Here is a 25819-nt window from a genome sequence, read left to right as displayed (position 1 = left end):
TTGTCCCCTCAGGCCCAATCAGCACCCCAACAGTGCACACCAGGACTTCAGGGCGGGCAACTCATTAAAATGGGAGAGGGATGCAACAGGCAATGCACTAGCAGAGGGAATAACCCCCACATGTGCTTGCATTGGGAAGAAAGCTGAGATGCTTGGGAAAATTTTTCCCACTTTACCTTCCCTTCGTAACCCTTCCCCCCTCAAAAAATACCAATCAGCTGGTTATTGGTCCTGATATTTCCAATAGACCATCCACGACCTTCTCTAGACCCAATAAGTCTGCAAACTCCAAGTGTTCCAGAGTCATTCCAACCAGGGGAGAGTCAATCCAACCAGGGGAGAGTCATTCCGACAGGGGGAGAGTCATTCCGACAGGGGGAGAGTCATTCCGACAGGGGGAGAGTCATTCCGACAGGGGGAGAGTCATTCCGACAGGGGGAGAGTCATTCCAACCAGGAGAGAGTCATTCCGACAGGGGGAGAGTCATTCCAACCAGGGGAGAGTCATTCCGACAGGGGGAGAGTCATTCCGACAAGGGGAGAGTCATTCCGACAGGGGGAGAGTCATTCCGACAGGGGGAGAGTCATTCCGACAGGGGGAGAGTCATTCCAACAGGGGGAGAGTCATTCCAACCAGGGGAGAGTCATTCCGACAGGGGGAGAGTCATTCCGACAGGGGGAGAGTCATTCCGACCAGGGGAGAGTCAATCCAACCAGGGGAGAGTCATTCCAACCAGGGGAGAGTCAATCCAACCAGGGGAGAGTCATTCCGACAGGGGGAGAGTCATTCCAACCAGGGGAGTGTCATTCCAACCCGGGCAGAGTCATTCCAACCGGGGGAGAGTCATTGCGACCGGGGGAGAGTCATTCCGACCGGGGGAGAGTCACTGCGACCGGGGGAGAGTCATTCCAACCAGGGGAAGAGTCATTCCGACAGGGGGAGAGTCATTCCGACAGGGGGAGAGTCATTCCGACAGGGGGAGAGTCATTCCAACAGGGGGAAGAGTCATTCCGACAGGGGGAGAGTCATTCCGACAGGGGGAGAGTCATTCCGACAGGGGGAGAGTCATTCCGACAGGGGGAGAGTCATTCCGACAGGGGGAGAGTCATTCCGACAGGGGGAGAGTCATTCCGACAGGGGGAGAGTCATTCCGACAGAGGGAGAGTCATTCCGACAGGGGGAGAGTCATTCCGACAGGGGGAGAGTCATTCCGACAGGGGGAGAGTCATTCCGACAGGGGGAGAGTCATTCCAACCAGGGGAGAGTCAATCCAACCAGGGGAGAGTCATTCCGACAGGGGGAGAGTCATTCCAACAAGGGGGGAGTCATTCCGACAGGGGGAGAGTCATTCCGACAGGGGGAGAGTCATTCCAACCAGGGGAGAGTCAATCCAACCAGGTGAGAGTCATTCCGACAGGGGGAGAGTCATTCCAACCAAGGGAGAGTCAATCCAACCAGGGGAGAGTCATTCCGACAGAGGGAGAGTCATTCCAACCAGGGGAGAATCAATCCAACCAGGGGAGAGTCATTCCGACCAGGGGAGAGTCAATCCAACCAGGGGAGAGTCATTCCGACAGGGGGAGAGTCATTCCAACCAGGGGAGAGTCATTCCAACCAGGGGAGAGTCATTCCGACCAGGGGAGAGTCAATCCAACCAGGGGAGAGTCATTCCGACAGGGGGAGAGTCAATCCAACCAGGGGAGAGTCATTCCAACCAGGGGAGAGTCAATCCAACCAGGGGAGAGTCATTCATAGAAACATAGAAGATAGGAGCAGGAGTAGGCCATTCGGCCCCTCGAGCCTGCTCCGCCATTTAATGAGATCATGGCTGATCATCCAAACTCAGTACCCTGTCCCTGCTTTCTCCCCATATCCCTTGATACTTTTAGCCTTAAGAAATATATCTAACTCCTTCTTGAATATATTGAATGAATTGGCCTCAATTGCCTTTTGTAGTAGAGAATTCCACAGGTTCACCACTCTCTGGGTGAAGAAATTCCTCATTTCTGTCCTAAATGGCTTACCCCTTATCCTTAGACTGTGACCCCTGGTTCTGGACTCCCCCGCCATCGGGAACATCCTTCCTGCATCTAGTCTGTCTAGTCCTGTTAGAATTTTATGTTTCAATGAGATCCCCTCTCATTCTTCTAAACTCCAGCGAGTACAAGCCCAATTGACCCAATCTCTCCTCATACGTCATTCCTGCCATCCCAGGTATCAGTCTGGTGAATCTTCGCTGCACTCCTTCCATGGCAAGATCATCCTTCCTCGGGTAAGGCGACCAAAACTGCACACAATACTCAAGGTGTGGTCTCACCAAGGCCCTGTACAACTGCAACAGACATCCTTGCTCCTGTACTCAAATCCTCTCGCTATGAAGGCCAACATACCATTTGCCTTCTTAACCGCCTGCTGCACCTGCTTGCTTACCTTCAGCGACTGGTGCACAAGGACACCCAAATCTCATTGCACTTCCCCTTCTCCCAATCTATTGCCGTTCAGATAATAATCTGTCTTCCTGTTTTTGCCATCAAAGTGGATAACCTCGCATTTATCCACATTATACTGCATCTGCCAAATCACCCAACCTGTCCAAATCATACTGGAGCTTCTCGGCATCCTCCTCACCGCACACACGCCCACCCAGCTTTGTGTCGTCTGCAAACTTGGAGATATTACATCTAGTTCCCTCGTCTAGATCATTAATATATATTGTGAATAGCTGGGGTCCTAGCACCGATCCCTGCGGCACCCCACTAGTCACTGCCTGCCACTCGGAAAAAGACCCGTTTATTCCAACTCTTTGCTTCCTGTCTGCCAACCAGTTCTCTATCCAAGTCAGTACCTTGCCCCTAATCCCATGTGCTTTAACTTTACACACTAATCTCTTATGCGGGACCTTATCGAAAGCCTTCTGAAAGTCCAAATACACCACATCCACTGGTTCTCCCTTATCTATTCTACCAGGTACATCCTCAAAAAATTCCAGTAGATTAGTCGAGCATGATTTACCTTTTATAAATCCATGTTGACTTTGCCTGATCCTGTCACTGTTTTCCAAGTGCTCTGCTATTACATCTTTTATAATGGACTCTAGCATTTTCCCCACTACCGATGTCAGGCTTACCGGTCTATAATGCCCCATTTTCTCACCACCACCTTTTTTGAATAGTGGGGTTACATTAGCTACCCTCTGACATGAATCAGTCATTCAGGAAAGAAAGACTTATGAAATAATACTGAGCGGCCTACAGGTGGCGCTGTCCAGGGGGAGTATAAATACTCGGGCACGGGCCCAGCTTGCGCAGGACATTCTTAACAGGAACTAGTGAAGGACACAACTAGACCTCCATGTTGTAAAACAGTTGATTAAAAGTGCCTAGTAGTTTTCTTACGTCACCCTCCAATCCATGGAAACTGTTCCAGAGTCTATAGAATGTTGGAAGATGACCAGCAATGCATCTACTATTTCTAGGGCCACTTCCTTAAGTACCCTAGGATGTAGATTATCAGGCCCTGGGGATTTATCGGCCTTCAATTTCCCTAACACCATTATAATAGCAAAATACTGCGGATGCTGGAAATCTGAAATAACAACAGAAAATGTTGGAAATACTCAGCAGGCCAGGCAGCATCCGTGGAGAGAGAAACAGGGTTAATGTTTCAGGTCTGGGACCCTTTATCAGAACTGGAAAAAGCTGGAAATGTAACAGATATTAAGCTTCCTGTGAGGACTCTATTCCATTCTCCCAGTTTCTCTGTCTCCGCCGCATCTGTTCTAACGACGCCATCTTCCATACCAGTGCTTCCGACAGGTCTTCCTTTTTCCTCAACCGAGGATTCCCCTCTACTGTGGTTGACACGGCCCTCGACCATGTCCGTTCTATTTCCCGCACTTCTGCCCTCACCCCTGCCCCACCCTCCCAGAACCATGATAGGGTTCCCCTTGTCCTCACCTTTCACCCCACCAGCCTCCACATTCAACGGATCATCCGCCGCCATTTCCGCCACCTCCAACGTGATCCCACCACCAAACACATCTTCCCCTCACCTTCCCTTTCAGCATTCCAAAGGGACCGCTCCCTCCACGACACCCTGGTCCACTCCTCTATCACCCCCAGCACCCCTTCCCCTTCGCCCGGCACCTTCCCGTGCAAGCGCAGGAGATGCAACATATGCCCTTTTACCTCCTCCCTTCCCACTGTCCAGGGCCCCAAACACCCCTTCCAGGTGAAACAGCGATTTACTTGTACTTCTTGCAATTTAATATACTGTATTCGCTGCTCACGATGCGGTCTCCTCGACATTGGGGAGACCAAACGCAGATTGGGCGACTGCTTTGCGGAACACCTCCGTTCGGTCCGTAAGGGTGACCCCGAGCTTCTGGTTAGCCATCCTAGCCAACTCGCGCCTCATACCATCATAGTTCCCTTTATTTAAATTCAGGACCCTAGTCTCTGAGTCAACTACTTCACTCTCCATCTTAATGAAGAATTCTATCATATTATGATCGCTCCGACCCAAGGGGCCTCGTACAACAAGATTGCTAATTAATCCTTTCTCATTACATAATACCCAGTCTAAGATGGCCTGATCTCTAGTTGGTTCCTTGACATATTGGTCCAGGAAACCATCCCATATACACCCAAGGAATTCCTCCTCCACGGTATTGTTACTAATTTGGTTAGCCCAATCTATATGTAGATTAAAGTCACCCATGATAACTGCTGTGTGCTTATTGCACGTGTCTCTAATTTCCCATTTAATGCCATCCCCAACCTCAGCATTACTGTTTGGGGGTCTGTATACCACTCCCACTAACGTTTTCTGCACCTTGGTATTTCTCAACTCTACCCATACAGATTCCATGTCATCAGAGCTAATATCCTTCCTTACTATTGTGTTAATCTCCTCTTTAACCAGCAATGCTACCCACCTCCTTTTCCTTTTTGCCTGTCTTTCCTGAATATTGAATACCCCTGGATGTTGAATTCCCAGCCTTGGCCACCCTGGAGCCATGTCTCCGTAATCAATTATATCATATCTGTTTACATCTATTTGCGCAGCTAATTCATCCACCTTATTACGAATGTTCCTCGCATTAAGACAAAGCCTTCAGGCTTGTTTTTTTTTAACACTCTTAGACCTTTTAGAATTATTATTTACTGTGGTCATGTTTGATTTAAACCCTTGATTTCTCTGACTGCCACTTTTGCTTTTCTCCTTCCTGTCTTTTGCTTCTATCCTTGCTTCCCTTTCCTCTGTCTCCCTGCACAGGTTCCCAACCCCCTGCCATTTTAGTTTAAACCCTCCGCAACAGCACTAGCAAACACTCCCCCCAGGATAACAACAGAAAACACTGGAAAAACTCAGCAGGCCAGGCAACATCCGTGGAGAGAGAAACAAAGTCAACATTTCGGGTCGAAACCCTTCTACAGAACTGAGAAAAAAAGGGCAGGAAATGAAACAGATTAAAAGGCAGTTTGGGGGCTGGGAAATGGGGGAGGGGATGAAAGAAGAGACATTAAGAGATATTTAAGGTGGGACGAGATAGTAATAGGACAGGTAAAGAAACAAACAACGGCTCCAGATGAAGTGTGAAATGCGCTGGCAGAGTGAGAGACAGCTGCCATGTGGGAGAGAGAAACAAAAGGAAAAGGCACAAACCAAAAGTGTGGATAAAAAATATAAAAATATAATAGGGGCCGAGGTTATGATCTGAAATGGTTGAACTCGATATGGAGCCCGGAAGGCTGTAAAGTGCCTAATCGGAAGATGAGGTGCTGTTCCTCGAGCTTACGCTGAGCTTCCATGGAACAATGCAAGAGGCTGCAGACGGTGAGGTCTGAGTGGGAATGGAGCGGTGAATTAAAATGGCAGGTGACCGGAAGCTCGGGGTCACCCTTACAGACTGAACGGAGGTGTTCCGCAAAGCGGTCACCCAATCTGCATTTGGTCCCCCCAATATAGAGGAGACCACATCGTGAGCAGCGAATACAGTATACTAGATTGCAAGAAGTACAAGTAAATCGCTATTTCACCTGGAAGGAGTGTTTGGGGCCCTGGACAATGGGAAGGGGGGAGGTATATGGGCAGGTTTTGCATCTCCTGCGCTTGCACGGGAAGGTGCCGGGCGAAGGGGAAGGGGTGCTGGGGGTGATAGAGGAGTGGACTAGGGTGTCGCAGAGGGTGCAGTCCCTACGGAATGCTGAAAGGGGAGGTGAGGGGAAGATGCGTTTGGTGGTGGGATCACATTGGAGGTGGCGGAAATGGCGGAGGATGATCCGTTGAATGTGGAGGCTGGTGGGGTGAAAGGTGAGGACAAGGGGAACCCTATCGTGGTTCCGGGAGGGTGGGGCAGGGGTGAGGGCAGAAGTGAGGGAGATAGAACGGACCCGGTCAAGGGCCATGTCAACCACGGTAGAGAGGAATCCTCGGTTGAGGAAAAAGGAAGATATGTCGGACGCACTGGTGTGGAAGGTGGCATCGTCGGAGCAGATGCGGCGGAGACGGAGAAACTGGGAGAATGGAATAGAGTCCTTACAAAGGCGGGGTGGGAGGAAGTGTAGGCCAGGTAGCTGTGGGAGTCAGTGGGCTTGTAGTGAATGTTAGTCAATAACCTATCCCCAGAGATGGAGATGGAGAAGTCGAGGAAGGGAAGGGAAGAGTCGGAGATGGACCATGTGAAGGTGAGGGAAGGGTGGAAATTGAAGGCAAAGTGAATAAAATTGTCTAGTTCAGGGCGAGAGCAGGAAACGGCACCGATACAGTCATCAATGTACCGGAAAAAGAGGTGAGGGAGGGGACCCGAGTAGGACTGGAACAAAGAGTTCCACGAAAAGGCAGGCATAGCTAGGACCCATGTGGGTACCCATAGCAACATCTTTAATTTGGAGGAAATGAGTGGAGTCAAAGGAGAAGTTGTTCAATGTGAGAACAAGTTCAGCCAGGCGGAGGAGGGTGGTGGTGGATGGGACTGGTCGGGCCTCTGTTCAAGGAAGAAGCGGAGCGCCCTCAGGCCATCCTGGTGGGGGATGGAGGTGTAGAGGGATTGTACGTCCATGGTGAAAAGGAGGCGGTTGGGGCCAGGAAACTGGAAATTGTTAAAGTGGCGGAGGGCGTCAGAAGAGTCACGGATATAGGTGGGAAGAGACTATACAAGGGGAGAAAAGATAGAGCCGAGATAGGAAGAGATAAGTTCCGTGGAGCAAGAACAGGCTGAAACGATGGGTCTACCAGGGCAGTCCTGTTTGTGGCTCTTGGGAAGGAGGTAGAAGCGGGCTGTGCGGGGTTGGGGAACTATGAGGTTGGTGGCTGCGGGGGGAAGATCTCCAGAGGAGATGAGGTCAGTGACAGTCTTGGAAACGGTGGTTTGATGTTTGGTAGTGGAGTCATGGTCCAGGTGGAGGTAGGAAGTGGTGTCGGAGGGTTGTCCCCCGGGACATCGGTCCTGGCCCTGCCCAGGTGCAAACTGTCCGGTTTGAACTGGTCCCACCTCCCCCAGAACCGGTTCCAATGTCCCAGGAATTTGAATCCCTCCCCCTTGCACCATTCCTCTAGCCATATATTCATCTGAAATATCCTTCTATTTCTACTCTGACTAGCACGTGACACTGGTAGCAATCCTCAGATTACTACCTTTGAGGTCCTTTAAAAAAAAAATTACCTCTTATCTCCCGATATTCAGCTTTTAGGACCTCATCCCGGTTTTTACCTATATCGTTGGTACCTATATGCACCACGACAACTGGCTGTGCACCCTCCCCCTCCAGAGTGCCCTGCAGCCGCTCCGAGACATCCTTGACCCTTGCACCAGGGAGGCAACACACCATCCTGGAGTCTCGTTTGCGGCCACAGAAACGCCAATCTATTCCCCTTACAATAGAATCCCCTATTACTACAGCTCTCCCGCTATTTTTCCTCCCGTCCTGTGCAGCAGAGCCACCCATGGTGCCAGGAAGTTGGCTGCTGCTGCCTTCCTCCGATAAGCCATTCCCCTCAACAATATGCAAAGTGGTATATCTGTTTGAGGGGGATGTCCACAGGGGACCCCTGCACTACCTGCCTGTGCCCACTACTCTGCCTGGTGGCCACCCATTCCCTTCCTGCCTGTGCAGCCTTTACCTGCAGTGTGACCAGCTCATTAAACGTGATATCCACGATGTCCTCAGCATCGCGAACGCTCCAGTATGTATCCATTCGTAGCTCCGGGGAGGGTCATTCCAGCCAGGGGAGGGTCATTCCAACCAGGGGAGGGTCATTCCAACCAGGGGAGGGTCATTCCAACCAGGGGAAAGTCATTCCAACCAGGGGAAAGTCATTCCAACCAGGGGAGAGTCATTCCAACCAGGGGAGTCATTCCCAGAATTTTCTCCACTCTCCTCAGGGTCAATTCCTTGCCCAGTATTCAACCATTGCTGAATACCTTCCAAGTGCTCACCCACCATGTGTTCGTTTTCACAGACCGTGTTGGCAAAAACTATTTGACTACTAGGGCCTCACAGCTGAGTCCCATTCTATCCTCACCTGACACACTCCCATTCAGCAGGGGGTTGCTGCATCGGCATCAGAAGCAGGAACCCTGACTTCCTCCCTTGCTAATCCAGGAGGCCAATCGTAACAGCCCACCACCCCAGGCTGATAGCAGCACAGACCAGAGATGCACACACTGAACCATCAGAGTCCTGTCACTGGGTTGATCTCTGCACCTCTTAACAACCGATTGCAGATCACAACTTAAAATATGATGTGTCCCCAACCAGAGGAAATAGTCTTTTCCCTGTTCACTATATCAAAGCTCTTCAGAATTTTGAAAACTTTTATTAAATCTCCTGAGCCTTTCTCTGCGCCAGTAGAGACAATCCCAGCATCTCAAGTCTCTCCCACCCCCGGCTTCAACCTGCTGAATTTACAGTGCACTAACATCCTTTCTATAATGAGATGACCGAAACTGCACTTAGTACATGAGCTGTGGCATAATCAATGTTTTGCATAAATGCTTCATTGCTTCTTTGCTCTTGTACTCCATGTCTATTCAAATGTTCCTTTTTTATAGCACTTTCAGAAAATTGTGTGTTTGAACCCTCAGGTCTCCCTACACTTCCACACCCTTCACTGCCTTCCCATTAGCTTTACTTCACCGTCTGTAAAGCGCTTTGGGACGCCCAGAGGTCGTGAAAGGCGCTATATAAATGCAAGTTCTTTTCTATTTAGTATAAACTGCCATTCCTTGTTATTTTCCCCCCAAAATGTATAACCTCACACTTAGCCACAATAAATTGCTCCCGAGAGAAACACGCTCTCGATTACCTTTTGCTTTCAAGCTGGGAGGAATTTCTAGAAATCATTGCAATGTCCTTGAATAAATAATTAGCTTCAACAGCTCTGCGACACTGCTATTGATAGATGCAGAGCTCACAGGGAAAGATTACTGTATGTCTAACACGCTGGTGTTAATTAAAATCACAGGCAAGGCGACACAGATGCAATATGTAGAGATATATTCTCAAATGGAGACTATTTTCGAGGTGTTGGTACAAATCCATCAGCTAGCTTTCCCCTCCAGTGCCTTCAGCCTGCCCTGGGCAAAATTGTACCAGTTATCTTGGGGCGTCATTGTACTATAGTTACAGGAAACTCTTTGGTATCCGGCTCCGACGGGACCAGGATGGTGCCGGTTGATTAAAATTCCGGATGATGGAGAGGGTTATCTACATAGAAACATAGAAGATAGGAGCAGGAGTAGGCCATTCGGCCCTTCGAGCCTGCTCCGCCATTCAATGAGATCATGGCTGATCATCCAAATTCAGTACCCTGTCCCTGCCTTCTCCCCATATCTCTTGATCCCTTTAGCCTCAAGAAATATATCCAACTCTTTCTTGAATATATTTAATGAACTGGCCTCCACCGCCCTCTGTGGCAGAGAATTCCACAGGTTCACCACTCTCTGGGTGAAGAAATTCCTCCTCATTTCAGTCCTAAATGGCTTACCCCTATACCGAGGCTATTTTTAACAAGCAAAAATAAAAAAAATCAAGAAATGTGCAGTATACAGTAATTATACTTCCGAAAGCACCAAGAGGCCGAGTATTAGCAGTTTGTAGAACTACCCCCACTGACTAACTTGCCCACCGCGTGAGATTCGGACTCGGCAACATTTCCAGTTATTGAGGTGTTTTCGGAGTATGAATTTTGCCGGTTAATAGAGAATTCCGGATATTTAGGTGTTGTTTAAACGAGATTCCTGTACTTGCACCGCCCAGAGTTCCCTGTAAGCTGTGCTTTGCTCTGCGCGGCCCGTTTCTTTTAATGCGCGGTCCCTTTAAATTTCTGTGCGTGTGCGGTATTTACAATGTAAAAGCCGGTGAGCGGCCTGCGCGGGACCTTTCAGATTACTGCGCAGCCCACGCACCTTAACTGTGATCAGCTAGCTCAGCACAGAGCCGGGATCGAACCCAAGGCCCTCTCAACTCTATGACTTTGGGGAAAAAAAGACTTGCATTTATATAGCATCTTTCACGACCTCAGGTCGTCCCAAAATGCCAAACAAAACTGAGGAGCAGCTTCTGGATTGCAGGGGTTAAAGGCATGCTTACAGAAACTGCAGTTGAACCCGAGAGCAAGGAGTACGCGCATTTGCAGCGCTGCCTCCTCCTCAATCACGGCATCTGGTTTCATCATCTCGACTCACTTCTCCACAATGAGGTCATCCCTTAACCATCTCCTCTCCACGCTGTCGAGTTTAAGCTTGTGTAATCTTTCTCAACAGCTCATCCTCATTACACTTGTAGCTCTTCCTAGAAGCGCATCTAATGCATGTCCAAAATTGTACACAGGAGCCTCTGCATAAATTCTAGCCTCGTACTTTCCCCTCCTGGCTGTTTTGCTATGCTCAGAGTTAATGTTATTTTAAGCCTTTATTACATTACAACAGTGACTACACTTCAAAAGTGCTTCATTAGTTGTAAATCGCTTTGGGACATCCTGAGGTCATGAAAGGCGCTATAGAAATGCAAGTCTTTCTTTTTTTTAGTACCACTGAATTTGGTTTCCCCTACCTCCACTCTGCTGTTTAAGTCATTTCAAATGTTACACCGACCTACACAATGCCAATCAAGGATGTCTATGCTGGTACTGAGGATCTGATCTTAAAGACACACGAGAGGACAGCTACATGGTGTTTATAGCAAACACAGACTTACATTTTGCATTTGGTGGGATTTTGTCAGGTTTCACCAGTTAAATCTGAAACCTGGTACCCTGCTTAGATCCCACTGCTCTGGCAATATATCTTAAAATGTTTTATTTGCTTCTCCACATTGTCTTATTAAAATTGACCACCCTAGCTGTTACTCTCAGTTCTTTGCCCATTGTTAGTGTTGATGCTGTGCTAACACTCCCCTCCAAGGTTCTGGCTACAAGCCCCACTCACAGAATGATGCAGCACAGAAGGAGGCCATTCGGCCCATCGTGCCTCTGCCGGCTCTTTGAAAGAGCTATGCAATTAGTTCCACACCCCCTGCTCTTTCCCCATAGCCCTGAAAATGTCTCCTTTTCAAGTACTTATTCAATTCCCTTTTGAAGGTTGCTATTGAATCTGTTTCCACCGCCCTTTCAGGCAGTGCATTCCAGATCATAACTTGTGGCATAAAATAAATAACTTACCTCCCCCCCCGCCCAGGATTTTTTTTGCCAATTATCTGAAATCGGTGTCCTCTGGTTACCGACCCTCCTACTACTGGAAACAGTTTCGCCCTTTTTACTCTATCAAAACCCCTCATAATTTTGAGCACCCCAGGACTGGGCAATATTGCTTAGTTGGAGTCACTGTCTTTCAGCTGAGACATTAAACCAAGTATCATCAGCCCATTCAGGTGGCAGTGAAAGATCCCATGCACGAATTAGAGCATTATTATTCAACCATTGTCATTTATCGGATTTGCTGCTTATAGGGTCTTGTGTGCAAATTGGCGTGCCTACGAAAGTGACTGGGAAGCGCTTTGGGATGCTCCAAGGACGTGAAAGGTGCTATATAAATGTGAACTCTTTCTTTACCAAGGTCATTCATTTTCTTTGCCCAATGTGCAATACATTTGCCACTTTCTGCCCCATTGCATTACTGATCTAAATCATTCCACAACTTGACAACTGCGTCCTGCCTGCTCTCCCCATTTTATTGGTGTCTGCAAATCTGGTCAGCTCCTCAAACAAGACCCGCATTGCAACGGTGACTACACTTCAAAAGTACTTCATTGGCTGCAAAGTGCGTTCTGAGGTTGTGAAAGGTGCTATATAAAATGCAAGTTCTTTCTTTTTTGGGGGTATATACTCTTTTTGCATATTCATCAAAAATACGTTTTCTATTTTTCCTTCAACAAAAGCCTCTCAGCAACCAGTCACCCAGAGCTGTCTATACGCCCGCCGTGCTGCCGGTACCTTTGATCTGCTGAAAGACTGGTCACACAATGCACAACTTGCTGTGCTCCTAGTAAGGCCGTGGGTTAGAAACAAAAGCAGCTGCTTTTGGGTACATAGAAAAACTGGAGCATAAGTTAAAAAAATCTACAGCATACTTTGTATTTTAAAAATGTCGAGTTGGGCAGAATCCAATCTTTTCTGAAGTGTTTTTCTTCCCCTTTCACCTGAAAATACCAGTTTATGCTGAGGGCAAGCTTCTACTCTCTGGCATCTCACCCAAGAGGCCACGGATCAGGAGTGACCCTGAACAGCCAGTGTTGGCAGGCTATTTGACTCTAAGGGGCATCACTGCTGAGAATGATCTTGCCCTTTCCCAATGCCCACACGTTCCAACAGAGGCATGGTGTAGCGATCAGGAGCGGCAACCAGGGCTTACTCTAACTCACACACTTGCCTTAACCCGGGGGCCTGAGACTAAGTTGTAGGACCTTGAACGCCTGAGACCGGCTAAATTGGCAGAAGACGAGCCACTGATTGCCCTCGAGAAAGTGCCCGCTGCAGCCCGTGCGGTGAAGGTACTCCCACACTGCTAGTAAGGAGGGAGCTCCAGGATTTTGATCCAGCGACGAGGAGAGAGAGGGCACGAGGGAGAGCGCACGAGGGAGAGAGAAAAAAGAGAGGGAGAGAGAAACATGCGTCTGCCGACTGCCCCAATAGGATGTAACGGCACCACAAGGTCCAAGTTACGCCGATGCAGGGATTTCCACATCAGCTTTCAAACCTCTGGTTACAGACAAGTTGTTACATTAAAAGGAACTTTTATTTTTATTTTTCTCTTAACATATTTACAGCAGGTTTAAGTAGGATTAGGTTGTTTCTGTAGAGGATTGAGTCGTCCCATCGTGCCAGCGTCGTGCTGCGTACAGCCTGTGTTCAGGGGGGAATACAGTGTATAGCGAAAGAAGCATTTAGAAGTATCTTATGGGCCTCCGTGTAAATCACATGGCATAGAAAAGGAAATGTCTTGAAATTGCACCCAGTGAGCAGGAAAGTAAAAGCAAGCCTCACTTCCTTCCCCCTCACCGACACCCAGGACTTAAAAAAATAAAGTTACCTTATTGCACCCCATCAAAAAAGATTAAAAATGCAAGTTTTGTTTTAATCAGCAGAGGCACTGGGTGAGCAATCAGATTCAGTAAATGACTGGTCTATACTTGATTCAAATACACTTTTAAACAGCTGCTATCTTGTGGGGAAAGAAAATAATTTATAAGCTTTATAAATAAAGAGCCTCTTGCAGGCAAACAGAGATAATGGATATTTTTTTTTTTTTTAAATGGTCCGTCTATGATCAAGAACTTTTTTTAAAGAATGAATCAAAATGGAAGAGGAAATCAAGTTAATTACAAGCGTGATATTCAAAGAGTTGCTTCACCTCAATTATACGAACAGCCATGGACATGCTACAGGAATTCAGTCACTTGCAAACACCAATCGTCACTGCTGCTCTATTTCCTAAATGTACAGAGGACTTTATATAACAAATGGCAATGCAATGGGGGCCCCACTGATTCGAGAGAGCGCGAGCTGTACCGGGCGTCATGGGCTTGTAGTCATCCACATGAATAAAGATCCAATGAAAGCTGGGACGAAAGTGCCAAAGGGTTTTTTTTTTATCCTCTCTCTGCTCCTCCTCCTGTACAGCATACGGGAATGCCACATTGCACACACCCTTCCCTCTTCACCACCCCCTCCCCAAAATGCATTCCATGTGGCCATTCAGAAATTTACTCTGCTCGCAATCTTCACTGCATAACAAAACACCCACAACTGCGACATAAGGCAAAGTCCGTGCTTTACAAGATGCCCATCATTTTCACATAGCAGCAGCCCAGTCTTCCAGTTCCTGCATGTCAGCATCTTCCTCTTCCTTCTTCTTGGCTGTCAAAAGTGAAAACAAACGGCGAGGTGAAAAGGAAGCTCGCCCCATTTAACACACAGCTCCCTCACAATTCCAATTCTCATTTGGCAAAAATTGAGGACACCGGCAGACAGAGGGGTAAACACCCCCTCTCTGGACCCCAGATGACACAGATGAGCCAGATGAGAGATGAGGAGAATTAAGTCGCTGGATTTTTAAAAAAAACAATGATCTGGAATGCGCTGCCTGAAAGGGCGGTGGAAGCAGATTCAATAGTAACTTTCAAAAGGGAATTGGATAAATACTTGAAGGGGAAAAATTGCAGGGCTGTGAGGGAAGTGAGACGAATTGGAGAGCTCTTTCAAAGAGCTGGCACAGGCACGATGGACCGAATGGCCTCTTTCTGTGCTGTATTACTATGATTCTAGAATGATACCTTCTCTTTCACTATGACTTTGGCAGCATCCTCTTCCTTGGTGAAGACAGATGCAAGGTACTCGTTTAGTACCTCAGCCATGCCCTCTGCCTCCATGCATAGGTCTCCATGTTGGTCTCTAAATCAGCCCCACCCCTCCTCTTACTACCCGTTTACTATTTATATGCCTATAGAAGACTTTCGGATTCTCTTTTATGTTAGCTGCCAATCTATTCTCATACTCTCTCTTTGCCCCTCTTATTTCCTTTTTCACTTCCCCTCTAAACTTTCTATATTCAGCCTGGTTCTCACTTGTATTCTCAACCTGACATGTGTCATACTTTTTCTGCTTCATCTTACTCTCTATCTCTTTTGTCATCCAGGGAGCTCTGGCTTTGGTTGCCCTACCTTTCCCCCTCGTGGGAATGTACCTCGACTGCACCCAAACCATCTCCTCTTTAAAGGCAGCCCATTGTTCGATTACAGTTTTGCCTGCCGATCTTTGATTCCAATTTACCCGGGCCAGATCCATTCTGTTTGCTGTAGTTCGTAGACTGTTTAAATAGACTCTGTAGACTGTCTGCTGTAATTCCTGCCATAGGTCCCACTCCACCTCCAACTTATTGACTGACAGTGGTGTCAATATTCACTTTGTTTAGAAAATGCAGAGTTCTCAGTCATCCATAATATGGAATGGACAACAGTGAGGACCAGCCTCTTCTCTTCCCCCTCCTGTCTAGAATAGGGTCCTGATTATCCCCCACCCTCCCCTCACCCTTTCTAGCGAAGGAGGAAGAGATGAAATTGATCGCAGTGGGGCAAAGAAACGCAAGTTGCGCATTTTTTTTTAAAGAAAATTGTATTTTGCATTTTTTTTTTCCGGTTGGGACTAATCTTGTCAAAAGGACATGGTTTATCCTACCTGGCTTGGCTGGGAGGGAGGTGGAAGGGACGTTGGGAAGCGGCACATTCTCTGCTCCTCCAATTTCCAGTAGGTTTTTGTCGAGCTCCTCTTGCTCCAACTCTTCCAACTCTGCCATGAGTTCGTCCTACAGAGAGGCAGAAGCAGCAGTTTAATTCCGTCACAAAGTTGAAGATACCCAAAACCAAACGTTTATAGAAGGAAGGAGCATCGCGGCAAGCTCGGAAGCAGCTTAGTTTTCTACGATGCACGCTTTACTTAGGTTGGGCGCCGTGGGAGAGGAAAATCCTCCTCTTCGTTTTACCATCAGCATAAAAAGGAATCACCTCCCTCCCACCCCCCCAGGTCTCATGTACAGTGAGAAAAATGCAACTACTGTATCATGAGCATGCTTCCCTCACAATCATACATTGGGAAGGGAATGAAGGGATATGGAGATTGGGTGGGAATGTGGAGTTGAGGTCGAAGATCAGCCATGACCTCATTGAATGGCGGAACAGGCTCGAGGGGCCGTAGGGCCTACTCCTGCTCCTAATTCTTATGTTGAAAACTCAGCAGGAATTACATCCAGTTATTTGCCTGGCTATTTCCCACACAACCCAGCAATGTGCTCACTGCATTTCCAGAAAGACATCCATTTGCGCCAACTGGCAACTGAACTGAATTGAATGGACAGGTACTCGAGCAAGGAAGCTGATGTAACTACTCCATGAAATATTCCACCAAAGGAGGGAAACTGGGAAAAAGGGCATTGAAGGAAAAAATAATGGTGTGTCAACAACGCACGCCGTTATCAATGTGTGAATCGGCCAACAAGTTCAGGAGATGAAGAGATACGTCGTGAGTTGTGAATCTCCAGAACTTTGGTCACAGTTTCCTTCACACAACCAGCATCTCGCCCTCAACCTCCCCGTTATATATTTTTTTAAGATCCTGCTGTATTTGCAGATTAATTACCCACTGCCGCAGGAAGTTAAATCTGGGAATTAACAGCACAAGTACTTTTAACGATGTGATGATTGTGAATGCAATGCCATTCAACCTCTCTGGTCCAGAATGGGAACAATATGAAGTGTTCAATCTCATTCCTGCATGTGGCAAATTGTTCTTAGAGACTTAAAAAATTTCAAATTTTAATTTTTTTCCCTCATTTTTCCCTTCAGTCTCTTTTCTCTCTCTCTTTTAATCCAATTTTTTTCCCTCCATTTCTTTCTGTACCTGATTTGACTCCAATTCACCCTATTTCCTTTCCTGGCCATGCCTCCATTTCTTTCTCAATCCTTAAATCTCATGGGTTAAGGAGATAGACTGTTAGTCTCGTCGCTCACCGAGGTTTCCCGTTATCAGCTCGCACTTCCAGCAAGTAACGGCGCAAAAACATTTGGAGCTGAAGAGCGCAGAAAATGTCGGGAGGAGGAACGCCACGAGATGCCCCAGTGCAGCAAAATCTGGGCCATAATTTGATTTATTCAGCTCATTCCAGGGAACAGCAGCTCCGTAGCCCCTTCAATGCTGCTTCAGGTTCTACATCACTTCATTGTTGGAATTAACACTTACCTCATCGAAATCTTCACCAAACCCGACTGGTTTGGAAATTGCGTCAGAGATTTCCTGTGCCAATTCTTGCTGCTCTGTGATGTCTTGCATTAGATCATCTACTTTATCAATGTCCCTTAAAAGCAAAACAAAAAAACCAACATATTGTGAACCCACTGCATCATCTCAACTTTATACAGCACAATCCAAATATCGTATTTTTTTTTCCTAGCCTGGGTAACTTTAGGAATACTGGTACAGGTACTGCAAATTCACTATAGACATTTGTTTAAGCAGCGAGTTGTTGTGATCTGGAACGCGCTGTCTGAACGGGCGGTGGAAGCAGATTCAATAATAACTTTCAAAAGGGAATTGGATAAATACTTGAAAAGGAAAAGTTTGCAGGGCTGTGTGGAAAGGGCAGGAGGAGTGGAACTAATTGGATAGCTCTTTCAAAGAGCCGGCACCGGCACAATGGGCCGAATGGCCTCCTTCTGTGCTGTATCATTCAATGATTCTATGTTTTGAGCCCAGCGGGCATCACCTCATGATCACAGTGTTTAGTAGCAACCAACCTTACAACTGAGACACAAGTTAAAGGGGACATGCGGGGTTGCGGAGGGGGAAAGGTGGGATGAAGGAGTTATTTAAAAGCGGATTTGCAAGTTGTGGGAGTGTTCAACCTTGGGTGAACTATGGGGCTGATCGGCTCGTCGGTGGGTGTGGAGCTAGCTGATGGTGGTACTAGGGTGCTGCAATTACTCTCAGCAATCCTGGGCTGTGGAAAGGGGAAATTAACTAGGGTTGCTACTCCAGACGGCTGGAAACTGTACACAGGTATATTGCATAGTATTTCCAGCGCAGAAACAGGCCATTTGGCCCAACAGCTTCATGCCAGTGTTTATGCTCCACACGAGCCTCTATCCACCCTTCATCGAACACCATCAACATATCCTTCTATTCCTTTCTCCCTCGTGTGTGCATGTGCCTTGTGTCTGTATATATGCAGTTTTGCAGGACTCACAGGTAATGTTACCTCTTATTTATTTTTTTCCGGTGCGTGGGCCCTTTAACTGGCTGCCGATGTTCCCTTTAAGCCGCACAGCCTTGCGGCGCTCTCCCGTGCAGACGGCTCACTGGCTTTTCAGTGGGGAAAACCGCGCATGTGCGGTATTTTGAAGGGGCCGCGCACCCAAAAAAAAATTAAAGGGAATCTTGCTGGCTGCGCGGCCCATTTAAATCTCCGCGCATGGGTGGTTTTTCCCCCCATACAAAAGCCGGTGAACGGCCTGCGCAGAACCGCAAGACCACTGCGCGGCTTATCAGGAACACTGCTCACAGGATAGTGAAAGGATTGGTGATTCTGGCTGAATTGTTCCCTTGCCTAGCACCAAAGGCACCAGGGCTGCTCCTCTGCCCGCCACTTTATGGCCCAGTGAGTAACTGCTTTAGTGCCACACTGGGCTGTGCAATCTGATCAGAAGGTCCCAGGTTCCACCTACGGTCTCAGTTGATTTCGGCAGAGGGCAGGCACACAGGGTGCTGCAACTGATCTCCGGACTCCTGGCCGGGGAATGGATCTCTGATCATTTGGTCGCCCGGTGACGCTTTCTGCCAAACTGCGCGCTCAGGCATCATCAGGTAAGGACCGGGAGGGGGGGAAAAAAATCAGACTTGGCTGCAATACGCCCCACGGTAAAACTGCCCGCCGACACTCCCTACCGAGGGAAGGCCGTCCATTATTGGTGCGTGTAAATGATACCCCAGCACGAGTCAGCGCCTTCAGGGGAGGAAAAATAGGACGGGAAAAATACCTGCGGGAAGTGGGCGACGGGCAACAAAACAGTAAATATTTATACAAACAACAGGGGCTCAAGGAACCCGTTACCCAACGACATGACCCAGTGACGTGATTCGTCAGAGGAGCTACAGCCCAATGAGGAAGAGGAGTCGATTCCATTATTGTTCCTCCTGGCGTAGCAAACGACTCTCACTGTGGAAGAGCCAGATAAGCCTCATCTGCAGCAATGCTGCTCAATAGTACTAAGTACAAGGAGAGCACATGAAAGCAAACAGCATCTGACCAGAACTGCAGAGTTCTGGCCTCCCTGTTACAAAGATAGAGAGGCACTGGAGAAGGTGTGTAAAAAAACAAAACTTTACTAGGCTGATACCGGAACGGTGAGGTTATACTATCACGAAAGATTGAACAGGCTGGGGGATCTTATCTCTAGAAAAAAAGAGAAGGCCGAGGTCTTTAAGAGTACAAAAGGGTTCGATAGGATAGACGTAGAGAAGATGTTTCCACTTGCGGGGGAGACCAGGCCCAGGGGCCATAAATACAAGAGAGTCACTAATAAATCCAATAGGGAATTGAGGAGAAACCCCTTTACCCAGAGAGTGGTGAGAATGTGGAACTCGCTACCACAGGGAGTGGTTGAGGCGAATAGCAGAGATACATTTGAGGAGAAGCTAGATAAACACATGAGGGAGAAAGGAATAGAAGGTTATGCCAATAGGGTTAGATGGGGCTCGTGTGGAGCATAAACACCGGTACGGTAGTATTCCAAGATCTTTTGATCTGTAAGATTCACATATTGGGCAGTATAACTCCCAAGTGAGCTTAGCTGTCAGTCTTGAAGAGCAATGAAAATTTCAGGTGGCCACCCAGAGAGTTATTTATTTAGTGAAAGCTCATTACAGGAAGAATGGCAAAGGCTGCAGAAACATACACGCGATACCATGACCTTGTGCCCAACAGGCCACGCATTGCAGTCCTCACAAAACCACCACATTCCTTGAAACAATGGCTCCGATTTGATGGCAGAAACCGGGCGGGGGCACAGTTAATACAACAGGCGTCAGGCAACGGGTTAGCCCATCTGATCCGGCTTCCCTGCCGCCGTGTCCCCGTGGCAACCACATTAAGCAGGCCACCTGTGGCAAGGACGCCAGAATTAGGAGCAACCTCAGTCAAAGACTGCAAGCAGCTGGATTGAAGTGCCCAAACTCTCACAAACTTTACAACCAGCAGACAGGAGACTTTCGCTCCATCAGTTTGGGCTGGTGCTAAACCCAAGTCGGAGAGGCATAAAGTTTATAATCATAAGCGGTGAAGCCGAACCCACCAGACCATTAAGGCCCAGACTTCTGACTTCAAATAATCGGAAGGAAGCAAGAAATCCAGAGGTCAGGCTGGAGTCCAAGAAGGAGATTTTGGCATGGTAAGTTAGGTGTTCTACAAACCAAATGTTGTATTTCCATGCACCCTGCCCCCCTCCCTCCCAATGGGGTGCGGGCTGGGACGAGGAGCAGGTACTTCACATTTGACTTTCTCGTGGATTCCTACGGCCATTATACAGCTTAAGGTAACAAAAAAAAGTGTTGATCCGCTTACATGTTCTCATGAGCAGCTTTCATGGCCTTGGCGGCGAAGCCCATGTTCTTGAGTACCTCGGTGTTGGTGTTTGCATTCTCCAGGGCTTCTCTCTGGAATTCAATGGTGGACAGCGTGCCATCGATCTGTGCCAGCTGCTTCTCGTACCTCTTCTTGTGCTTCAGGGCTTGCAACGCAGCTGGACAACGGAGGAAAAACAAAATCAGCAACTTCGAAACGCAGCGTCACCGATTTCCCCAATACATTCAACCGAGTAAAACCGATTCTGGGAAACGATTAGGACTGGAGGCCAAAAATACCAGAAATTATAGTTAGAGCTCCGGTAGTTTAGTCTTCATTTCCCAGCAATATTCAAGGCTTATTTCAGATTTACGAGGTTTAAAAAAATAAAAAATTTAAATCTCAGTGGAAATAGGAAGGCGGAGGAATTACACAGAAAAAGAAAAGATGTATTCAGTATTCATCCTCAATGTAATTGTTTGTCTGTGTGAATGTGTAGTATTAGAATTAGACTCCTTAACAAGTGGAAAGCAGGGCGAGAGTAGAAAATAAGGGCTTTTGAGAAGTCGGAAGCATCATTTGTGGTTCCAATCCAGGTAAATTAAATAACGGGCTGGAATTTGCGATGGTTAATGATGGCAAACTAACGGCGTTCGCTGTTATTACCCCTTTGAAACTGACTGCAACTTCAGGATGTAGCGTGCGTGCGCATCTAAACGGGGCAATCCTGAAGTTGCGGTCAGTCATTCATTCACTGCTCTGACACTGGTTACACTCTGGACTCTCTCTCTCTCCCCACCCGCAGTCGACAATCAGTGAAACTGATGAAAACTTGGGCTTTTCCGCGGTGATATCGTTATTAAACACCCCATTAAATGTTAGACCTTGTTGGAATAGGTGCAACTGGGAATTAACAACGTATTGACTGCTAAACAAACTTCTGGCCATAAAAACAAATTTTAATGTTGTGAATTGTCAAATTTTTCCATTATTAAAAAAAAAAAAATGTAATTTAATTTTTAAGTTTGTTCATATTCATTTCAGGTTCTACCTTATCCCCATGCGAGAGCCCCAATCTCTGTTTTGCTCTCTAACATTTTTAAAAAGTCAGGATAAAAGTAGGTTCTCATTTCCTGGTTCGCTGTCTGCGACAATTCTGCAATGCGATTGGCTGCTTAGACAGCTTGTTGACGTCACAGCAGCTCGCGCTAGGGGATTCCCACTACACTACACTGCACTGCACGGAGATCACTTACGCATCGAAAAAGGCAAACTTCTCGTCACGGAGATCGCAAGGTCTGTGTGGGCAGCTTTCTTCAGGGCCAGCGGCCACGCCTTAGCTTCGCCGCTGACCGCAAATTCCGGGCCAGTGTATATATAGCAAAGCAGATCACATGACGGGGAAAAAATGGGGAATTAAAACAAAAAAAGTGTAGCGCTGCTGTCAGGTTTTTCCCAAAGGAGTTGCTATTAATTTGATGATCAAAACAGAAGCAGAGGAAACTCCAGGGCTCATCGTCATGAATGGCGGGTATTTACTACCCCTTTTTCAGGCTTGTTTTTTTGCCATTAAAGACAGTGTTCTCCGTAGCTGCCCTCGCAGAAACTCTCTCGACCTGTCTCTCTAGAGATAGCAGCACCATCTCCTTTAATCACATTGAAGGGACTGGAGACTCCAGCAGCTCACTATAGGTAGAACCAGCAAACCCCCGCACCCATCACTCTTTGATTGAACTATTTTAGGATTATTAAATCAATCAGGTTGGCGCAATTCGCCTTTAATGTCACGCTTTAGAAGGTGGTTTTGTATCGGAGAAAGAGAGATCAGGATTTTTCCCTATAGTGGGAAGATTATGGGATAGGTCATAATTTGTCAGATCCGAGAGTGGGCAGCCAGGCCGGATGTGCTCTTGACCTCCAGGATATCTCGGATTTGAGAACGAGGGAAGCGGCAGGGTGGAAGGTTGGGAGGGTGGGAGGGTGCTGGATAAGAACACAGTAAACAGAGGAATGGGAGCTGTTGCTTTGTGCAGCCTTGAGCACTGGGAAACTAGCATTCCTAAAAATAATTTTATTCCTATATACTCAATACTGCATTTGATTAACTCGGTCTTTCTGCAATATTACCATGTGGAGCCTTAACATGGACACTTAAGCAACTGAACCCTCCCAAGTGTAGCTGTGCAGCCCCTATCTAACTGCCACAACACAGCGGTTTGCAGTAAACAGCATGGCTTGTGAATACTAAAGTCAAAATTGCTATGGCAACTCACCAGAGGATGCTTTATCTGTGCCTGAAGAGTGGCTTGCTAAAGGAGCCCTTGATGTAAACACCAATAAATTGCCAAGTCCACAAACAATCGAGACTTGTTGCTCAAAATAAGATAGATATATTTTAAAAACACACACACAAACCCCTAGGCGGAGATTTCCACCCAACCACTGCTCTCCGCCGTTTTACATTCCAGCTTGAACCAAGCCTAGATTGTGACAACAGCCATTTACTTCCCTCTCCAATCTTGGTCACTGTCTGTTTTATACAACCTTCCGAGGCCTCGTGCAGTATTTCCCTATCCCATTCATTAAGCTCGTTTAATGAAACAGTCTGAATTTAAAATCCTTTTTAGGATTGCAATCCCTTTCATAGAATCATACAGCACAGAAGGAGGCCATTCGGCCCATCGTGCCTGCGCCGGCTCTGAGAGCGCGATCCGATTAGACCCACTCCCCCTGCTCTTACCCCATAGCCCTGAAAAACTTTCCCCCTTCAAGTACTTATCCAACTCCCTTTCGAAAGTTACTATTGAATCTGCTTCCACCGCCCTTTCAGGCAGCGCGTTCCAGATCACAACAACTCGCTGTGTAAAAACACTCTCATCTCGCCTCTGGTTCTTTTGCCAATTACCTTAAATCTGTGACCGCTGGTTGAAAGGAGCAGCTCATTTCTGGAGCGGAGGGAAGTTAATTTAGGTTAGTTTAAAACCAGTTTAACTATTAGTGGCAAGTCATTTTCAGATCCATTTTCTCTGCACTTCCATTTTATAAAGTCAGCACACCATGAATCGATTACCAGTGCAATAGCTTATTAGTGCAATTCATTCACCTGGCAGAGAAAACACATCAACCGCTGTATTAAATCAGGAAAAGCTATTTCCTTACATTATATGTATTCCCCCTGCCCCACCCAAAACGTTCTATAGTCAGGTTTCCAAACTTCCCTTCATTAAAGGAAGTAGTTTAAAAATATTTTGCAACAAGCGGACAGCTTTGAAAGTTCTTTACATTAGTGTAATATCAGTCTTTAAAATAGTCCACTCATATCGGAAGAGTCTCAATAAACAAATTAGCAACTTAATCCACGGCTCCCTCTCCACCTTCCAGCACCTCACCCTTTACCACCCTCCCACCTCCCCGTCGAGGTCCTCATCGTTTACCGCTCTCCACTGCCTCATTGAAACCTCTTCCCCATTTTCCTCGCTCAGTCTTTGCAGTGAGCAGCAAACCTCCTCAGGTGATTTCGACTAACACCTAAATTCCTCTGATCACTCAGCTCTCCTATACCCACTCTGGATTGGACATCAACTCTCCCACCCAGAGCATGGCCAGCCCCGAGACTTTGCACTGACCATGGTCTGGCTGCCTCTGACTGACAGACGTTTCCAACCTATTCCTCGTTTCTGTCACTATCTGTTTCCCACACGTTTATCTCCAAACCCTCCACAATCGCTCTCCACCCAAAAACAATGCCCTACCCCAAAGGGCCTTCATCCACCATATTACTGCCTCTGTTTACGGAGTTCTTATCCATTCTTCCACCCCTGCTGCTTCCATAATGCAACACCCACCTTCACTCTCAAATCAGAGGGATCCCAGGGATTTAGAGCCCATTACCAAATCTGAAAAACTACCACCTCTCCCACCTGCAACCAAATCAACTTATGGGGAAAAATCCTGAACTCCTCCTCTCCACTACAAACCACCTTCTTTGAGGTCGCTCCCTGGCATCACCATCCTCACATCTGGCACTAGTTGCGAGGGACTCTCCGGTATCATCTCCAAAATGGAGGCTCCACGCACAGTTCCCTTTCAACTTCTCTGAATCATCGGGTCATGGATCAGCCACACAACTACTGGCATTTCAACATTGGCAAGGCCAAAGCCAACCTGTTCAGGCCCTGCCAGAACACTACCCCCACCCCCCTCGACCCCCTTCCTGAAAGGCCGCTCAAACTCAACCCAGTGGTAAGCAATCTCAAGGGTCCTGCTCAAACTTGAGCCGAGCTTGAAAGTCCACATCCAGTCCATCACCGGGAATGCCTGCTTTCAGTTCCAAAATATTGCTCGCCTCTACCTAGGTCACCCTCACTGCTGCAGAAACCGTCACCCATGCCGTTGTCACCTCCAGACTCAACTTTTCCAATGCCCTCCTCACTGGCCTTCCAAGTCCCACCCCAACAACAACTCCAGCTCATCCAGAATTCTACTGCCGACATCCTATTTCCCCCCCACTAGGTGCTCATCTTTCATCCCCATTCCACACTAGAGATTTTAAAATCCTGGTCCTAGTCTACAAATCCCTTCACAACCTCGCTCCTCTCCCTATCTCTGCATCCTCCTCCAGGCCTATGTCCCCCTCTATACCTCCCTCTGCCAACTCTGGCCTACTGCCACAGTTCCACACCAGCCCTTCCTCCACATTCTGCCGCCGGTAGCACAGCCTGCAGCCAGCTGGTGTGCATGGTGGAGGCTTAGGAGAACTGCTTAAAGTCGCATCACTATTTACAAATCAAAAACCACAGGAGCCAAGCTTTAGTGGTTCATAAAAGCCATATGAAATGCATTTTTGTAGATCGAACGCTCTGCAACTCTTGGAGCCAGCTGTTTGGTTTTAAACGCAGCCTTCCACTACATTGTACAGTCTCTTCCCCATTGCCAGTTAGCTCGGAATCCCCAACAGCCGCAGAATACACAAGGTCAGCTTTCATTGCGTGATGCGGTGAAGGCGAGAGTTCGTTTTTGTAGTGGACTGTGCACTCAAGAACATAGCTCAAATATTCATATTATTCTTAAAAAGCAAAGTTTAGTGTTTGCATATCCATTTCATGACTCGCTTAAAAAGTATTCCAATATTCCAATGGGAATTGTAGTTTTAAAGCTGCATATGGAATTATAATGTTATTTTTCTACATACGTACAGACATGCGTGTACAC

At 47.4% G+C, this 25819-nt stretch overlaps 1 protein-coding gene across 1 annotated transcript in view; it reads right to left on the bottom strand.

Moving 5' to 3' along the window:
• Positions 1–13215: 13215 nt before the first annotated feature.
• chmp4ba (charged multivesicular body protein 4Ba) overlaps positions 13216–25819 on the bottom strand; it is a 46904-nt gene continuing 34300 nt past the window's right edge. Inside the window, exons 2-5 of the mRNA XM_086005854.1 lie at positions 20609–20786; positions 17233–17347; positions 15676–15802; positions 13216–14358 (exon numbers count right to left, since the gene is read on the bottom strand). Coding sequence (XP_085861980.1) covers positions 14294–14358; positions 15676–15802; positions 17233–17347; positions 20609–20786 — 485 coding nt within the window. The 3' untranslated portion in view covers positions 13216–14293. The remainder of the gene's footprint in view (positions 14359–15675; positions 15803–17232; positions 17348–20608; positions 20787–25819) is intronic.

This window comes from Somniosus microcephalus, chromosome 13 (assembly GCF_052327205.1).
Source record: "Somniosus microcephalus isolate GS21.2 chromosome 13, FLI_Smic_1.0, whole genome shotgun sequence".
Lineage (NCBI taxonomy): Eukaryota > Metazoa > Chordata > Chondrichthyes > Squaliformes > Somniosidae > Somniosus > Somniosus microcephalus.
Note: the sequence above shows the minus strand (reverse complement) of the source record. Positions and strands in the feature narration are given on the sequence as shown.